The sequence below is a fragment of the Pteropus vampyrus genome, unplaced genomic scaffold, assembly GCF_000151845.1.
Source record: "Pteropus vampyrus isolate Shadow unplaced genomic scaffold, Pvam_2.0 Scaffold16, whole genome shotgun sequence".
NCBI lineage: Eukaryota > Metazoa > Chordata > Mammalia > Chiroptera > Pteropodidae > Pteropus > Pteropus vampyrus.
The window spans coordinates 6,923,142-6,929,145 of record NW_011888797.1 but is presented as its reverse complement, the minus strand read 5'-3'; the positions used below and the strand labels follow the sequence as shown (position 1 = coordinate 6,929,145).

At 49.7% G+C, this 6,004-nt stretch overlaps 1 protein-coding gene across 1 annotated transcript in view; it reads left to right on the top strand.

The window, feature by feature from the left end:
• The window catches only part of SYN3 (synapsin III), a 443,545-nt gene extending 438,649 nt beyond the window's left edge, over window positions 1–4,896 (top strand). Inside the window, exon 13 of the mRNA XM_023527457.1 lies at window positions 613–4,896. Within this exon, the coding sequence (XP_023383225.1) occupies window positions 613–745 (133 nt within the window). The 3' untranslated portion in view covers window positions 746–4,896. The remainder of the gene's footprint in view (window positions 1–612) is intronic.
• Window positions 4,897–6,004: the final 1,108 nt, after the last annotated feature.

The window sequence follows — 6,004 nt, the reverse complement described above, 5'->3', positions numbered from 1 at the left end:
GATTCCAAAATGGGCTGGAATCAGCAATAAGGGCTTCAGAGAGGAGGTGGGAATTGAATCCCAGAGTGACAGGGCCAGAAAAAAGCCTGAGGGCCAGCCAGACAGACACTCCCCATACCTATGAGGTAAAGGAGGCCCTTAGCACCAAATTACTTGCCCGAGGCCAGAGGGGTCACAGGCCTCCTGATTCCCATGTGCTGGTGAATATAGGAGGAGCAGCCACACATGATGTTGACACAGCACTTCACAGTTTACGAAGTGGGTTTGGACACATAGGCAGGAAAGTTGTCAAGTTACTCTAGTAAGGCCTGCCAGCTGAGCAGCCTGGTTTAGTGGGAAAAAATGCGCGCCTTGGGTGCCCCGCCGTTACTTGCAATGAGTGAGCCCCAGTTTCTGTACTTGAAAAAGGAAGGAACCAGTAACCACCCTGCCAGTTAAATAATGCGTGTGATTCACCCAGGATCCTGTAAGCGTTGGAATGTCTGGTTTCTGGCCTTCACCATCTTGCGATGACCGGGCTCACCCACCTGGCCTCTAGGCAAGCACCCCGCGCCTCATTTCCCTGAGATCCAGGTCTCGTCACCCGCCAAGTCCCCTGCCTTTCTGTTTCAGCAAATCCCAGTCCCTGACGAACAGCCTCAGCACGTCCGACACGTCCCAGCGCGGGGCCCCAAGTGAGGATGAGGCCAAGGCCGAAACCATCCGCAACCTGAGGAAGTCCTTCGCCAGCCTGTTCTCCGACTAGCCCTGTGCCGCAGGGAGGAGGGCCACGCTCTGCGGGCCCCTCACCATCCTGCCTCATCGTCCTTCTCGGCCTTGTTCCTGATGGGAACAGAATGGAGGGCCTGAGAACACACCTTCTAAATGCCTTTGACCCTGAACTGAGTATCTATACATGTCCCCACTTTCCTTCACCATGACATTCCAGCATCATCCGACTGAGCAGTGGACCTTTGAGAGCCTCCAGGTTCCTCCAAATGGGCCTTGACGACAGGTGTCACGTCATCCTGCCCACCCAGATGCTTGCTTCCCTGCCTCGGATAACCAAGTGAGATGTCCGTGTGTGGCTAGTTTTCACATCTCTTGTTAGTGTCTTGCTTGCCTTTGGGAGAAGGCCCCTCTAGGCCTCACCCCACCCCCATCAAATGCAGACACTGCTGTCGGACCTCAGCAATATAGGAGGCAATAATCTTATGACAGTGTTTTGCAAATAAAAGGAGAGAAGCCCAGCCAGGTGAAGTCGTCACCTGCCCACGCTAATTCCATCCAGGCTCAAGAGACCTCCCCTCAGACCAGGCAGGCAAAGGCCCCATCACGCCGGCCACCAGTGGGATCTTGAGGCCAAAGGAAAGAAACCAGATCCTGTGTGACAAGTGGGGCCTTTCAGAACACAACAGAAAGAGAGGGAGAAGGAAGGAAGAAAAGAGGAAGGAAGGAAGGAAGGAAGGAAGGAAGGAAGGAAGGAAGGAAGGAAGGAAGGAAGGAAAGGGATAGGAATAGGGAAAGGAGGGAGGAAGGAGAGAGGAACTCTGGAAAGCGGCTCGCACGCAGAATGGACAGCCAAGAGCAGACCGCAGGCTCTCTCAGGAATCCTTATTCGCTCCCAGAGGAGGAAGATGCCCTCGACTTCCCAAGGAAGGACTTAGGTTAAGGCTTCTCCACCCGTTCTGTGACACCACCAGGAACGCTCTAAATTCCCACCAGGAATGTTTCCTCCTCAGGGATACAGGAGGAGCCAGAGAGAACAGGCAGATCAATGACACGGGATCAGAACACACGACGATAGTTAACTGCTAGGTCAGCATTTCACAAACTGTACAGCATTTGGTAGGTAACTCAATTACAAAGCATTCCATGGCCAAACGTGTTTAGGAAACGCTGTTTGCCTATTTTTCTTTTGAGATTGGTAGGCTTTTGGAATTCCCACAGTGAAGATGTTAGCTTTATGTTTAACCCAAACTGGACTCAACAAGTTAATTGCAGAGCTGAAAAACGTACCCCCGATTCTCTCGCCAATGCCATTTCCCCTACATCAGACTGCCTCCCGGGGCCACATGGGAGCAGCCGCGTCCCACGTCACCAAGCACCTGGTGCTAGAAACATTGTAGGTGCCAGAACCAGCCTCCTAGTCCCAAAAAGAGGCCAGGGGATCAGAACAGAGCCATGGTACCCCCATGCAGCCTGAGACATGTCTGCCCTTTGCTGTTCACAGGGGAGGGGGAGAGGGAGGGATAACTGAGTGACCTTGGCCTGGAGCTACGTTCTGAATAAAAATGAGAGAAAACTTGTAGGGCAGGAGTAACACCACAAAGGCCACGTTTTAGGAGATTAAGATCATAGAAAATACCTGAGGCGGTCGACTCTTTTCCGTGGTGGAGAATAAGTTGAGGAGAAGCCAGAACGATCTCACCCACTTCTCATTTAGTGATAAAATACAGCTCGCGGCAGACGACAGAGCGGGGATAGGCTAGACCACGCTTCTCAAAGGGTGGGCCACGGCCAAGAGCGTAGCTAGCTTCATTTCAGACCAAAGGAGTCAGAATTTCTGGTCATAAGGCCCACACCTGTAACCGTGTCAGTCTCCCCAGGTGTTGTGCACACATAGCGAAGTCAGACCAGCGGCCTGAGCTGAGCTGTGTGTGAGCGGAGAGTGGGGAAGCGACACACGAGAAACAGCGTTGGCGCGGATTCCTCAGGGCCAGGGCCCCGCTCCTTTGGTGAGCAAAACTAGTGGCTCCGTGAACAGTGACCGTGCGGCTTAACTTTTCCCGTTTTCCTACATTGTGTCCCTTGTCCCTAAAAACGTCTCAGCATTTAAACTGTGTCTCCCAGAGAGTCCAACTATAGTAGCACAAACGCCTTTACGAGGCCAAGCCTTTACCTTGATTTTTATAACCATGCACAGGTAAGCTGTGGCGTAACGCTAGTTTGTGACCGACACGTTTAAATAAATGTTCCCCATTGGGCTTTGTGAGAGTGGAAAGCATCAACGGTCTTGTGGAAACCACAGACCCCCCCACCCCCCACGGGCCGGTCCTCACATAGGCCAGCACATTCCTTCCACACAGTGAACCTCACTAGCTGACATTTTGAACACAGCAAAGGACAAGGAGCCGGGGCGAGAGGGGAGTCGCTCCTGAGAGATTCTGGAAGGTTCTGTTTGTTGGGTTTTTTGCTTTGTTTCACCACTTGCATCCAAAGAAAGTCTAGCATTTTCCCTCCAAGCTGAGTTGGTGAGGCCGAACCACGACAATGATCCGTTTCGTGCCAATGGGTAGCACAGTGAGTAGGATTTAAACACGCGGCCTCAGGGACACCTCCGCCAGCCAGAGAAAATAACTTCTTCCAGCTCTTCCTCCTGGCAGCCTGATAAAAAGGTGCCGTAGTTTAATTAAATGTTAAATCAGCTTTCCAGGGACACTGGGACATACATCCTTTCTCGGCCATCAAGTCCCTACGTTCTCTTCATCATCACTACACCCTCTCCCAATGTTTGGTCTCTGGCACTTAGCGATACCTCTCCACAATTTCAGGGGCCATGGGCCTTCACACACCCCAGGAGCCTGAACGCCCACTACCTTCTAGAAGTTCCCATCTGCATTTGCTGTGAAAGGAGTTCAAGGAGAAAGCAAGCGGGTGCAGGTATCCCGTAAAGAGCTAGGGGAGTAGAGCAAAGAGCACATCTCTGGGCACACAGTAGGTGTTCAAGACATGTTTAGGGTGGACATAAAATGTAAACAAAGTGCTAAGATTGAAGGAAAAGGCTGTTTTTCTAAGGGTGTCAGTGTGAAGTCATTTGCCCAGGAACAGAATCAAACCAAGAGATTAGTGAAATGAGATTAGAAGCTGAAGAAAATCTGTGGCGGCTTTTTTACCCTCAGAAAAAGGTTTCAGACTCTAAACTGAGTCTGAAGAGGATGGGAGCGAGCAGAATCGGGGGCCCACGAGAACCGCCCCGTGGGGAGCATGGCCCACGTGGAGGTCAGTTGACCGCACGGCTGCCACGGCCAGGAGCCGAGTATCAGCATCAGGGAGGCTGTGCTGAGCCAGGAAGGACGATACCGAAGGCCCATACAGTGAGACCCGGGACCAGCAAGTCCCATCAAGCACACGGGCCACAGCAGACCATTCCCAGACAGCAGAGCTCAGCTGGAGCCATCCCGCAGGTACACAAAGCGACCTTTCAGGACCTGCCCGACAGTGCTGGAGAGCTGGCTGAGCCCTTGTGCTTTATCCAACCTCATGAGACAGGCTGGTAGCTCATTTTGTGTTTAGAATCAGTGAAAGGGTTAGAGCCTGTTTAAGCTGGTGTGGTCAGCCTTACAGGTGGAAGCAGTGACTTCATTATGCGGGAATGGCTCACGGCCTAAGAGCACTAACAGCTGGACTGGATGGTTTCCTTTATCCTGGAGAGCCAAGCAGCTGGTTAGGAACTATACTGACAAGTGTCAAAGCTGTCTTACACTCCTAAGCAGTCACTGATTAAATTCAGAGTTTCGGTCCAGTATTTCGACTCTAATAGAAGGCAGCACTTTTGGTTTGGTTACAAATGGGAAGGCTGGGCAAAAAGCAAGCCAAATCAGTCCATTAACCAAACACGATACATACAGAGCACAGAGGCTCCCTTGTGTTTCACACACAAAACATGCAGCCAAAATAAATGACACCTGGTCACTTAGATCTATATCCATCTCTCTCAATTGGCAGGCCAAGAGGAAAAGATGAACATGTCTGGGGAATGTTTTTGGAAATTAGGCATTCCTTTTAGGGAAAACTGATCTAAAGCTAAACATTCCTTCTACGTGTGTGTGTTCGCCCTTTAAAATCCTAAATCCCTCTCATTATTCGTATTGTGATTGGTCCTACTTTTAATTTCAATTTCCAAACGCTCGTGTTTTAAGCAGTTAACGTTTCACACATTTTGCTATGAAATAGAAATTTAAGTGCTGTGACCTCTTGGGGAATCGCAGGAGAGACATTTACTTCCCAATAATCTTATCCAGTCCCCATCTTCCGCAGTCCACAGAGACTATCTAAAGGCGCATTAACGATGCCTATGCTTACAGCACCACAGAGAACTGGGAAGCGCTGGCTTCTGAGGCTCTGGGATTCGGCAGCTATTGCCAGGGTAGGAGAAAGACAACCGAGTGCTGGGCCCTTAAGTATAGAGAGCAAAGGGCAGAGGGTCCAGCTCCATCAGAATAAGAATTGGAGGCATGAGGCTAAGCAGTGATCTCGGGAATTGGGAGAGCCAAGAAAGAGTGGGAGAGGACAGAATTCAACTGTTTGCACATAAGGAATCACCAAATCTTAAATTGGAAAGAGGATACCTTCCATGATTTGATCTCATCATGCCAAACCGGATCTTTCATTTATAAACAAAGATGGTGGGGGTGGAGGAAGCCAGTTCCTGCTAATAAAAATAACTAAAGAGGGGGAAAAGATGTCGCAGAAAGTCGTTAAGGCTACAAGCCTATGATGAAGAATGACATCCTACTAAATGCTTACTATGGCTCTCTAAACTACCTTGTTTCCATCACAGTATACAAAAGTGATGTCAGAAAATCAGTGATTGGGCTACTGCCAAACCATGATTTCGTTCTCGTTATACACCAGCAATAATATACAGCTCAACGGTCTCAGCCTAATGAAAAACTGTAGGATTTTACAAGCTTCTAACTATAAATTTAGCTATTCAGGAGGAAAAGCTTTGAGGGCTGTATTAAGAATTTAGAATAAACTATTGTAGGACTGCAAATTTAGGTGTATGGCACACTGCCAACATCCTGAACTGAGAGATCTGTAACACACGCCAGGAAGTCCGAGGTGAGTTTGGAGAGTAGCACCTGTGTCTGCAGGACACCAGCACTATTCGTGGACCTCTTGAGGACCATTCGAATATGACTGCATTCGGGGAACTCATTGCTTTATAGTATTTGGTGCTTTTGGTCATCACTATGTCTTCCCACACCCACTACACACACACACACACACACACACACAC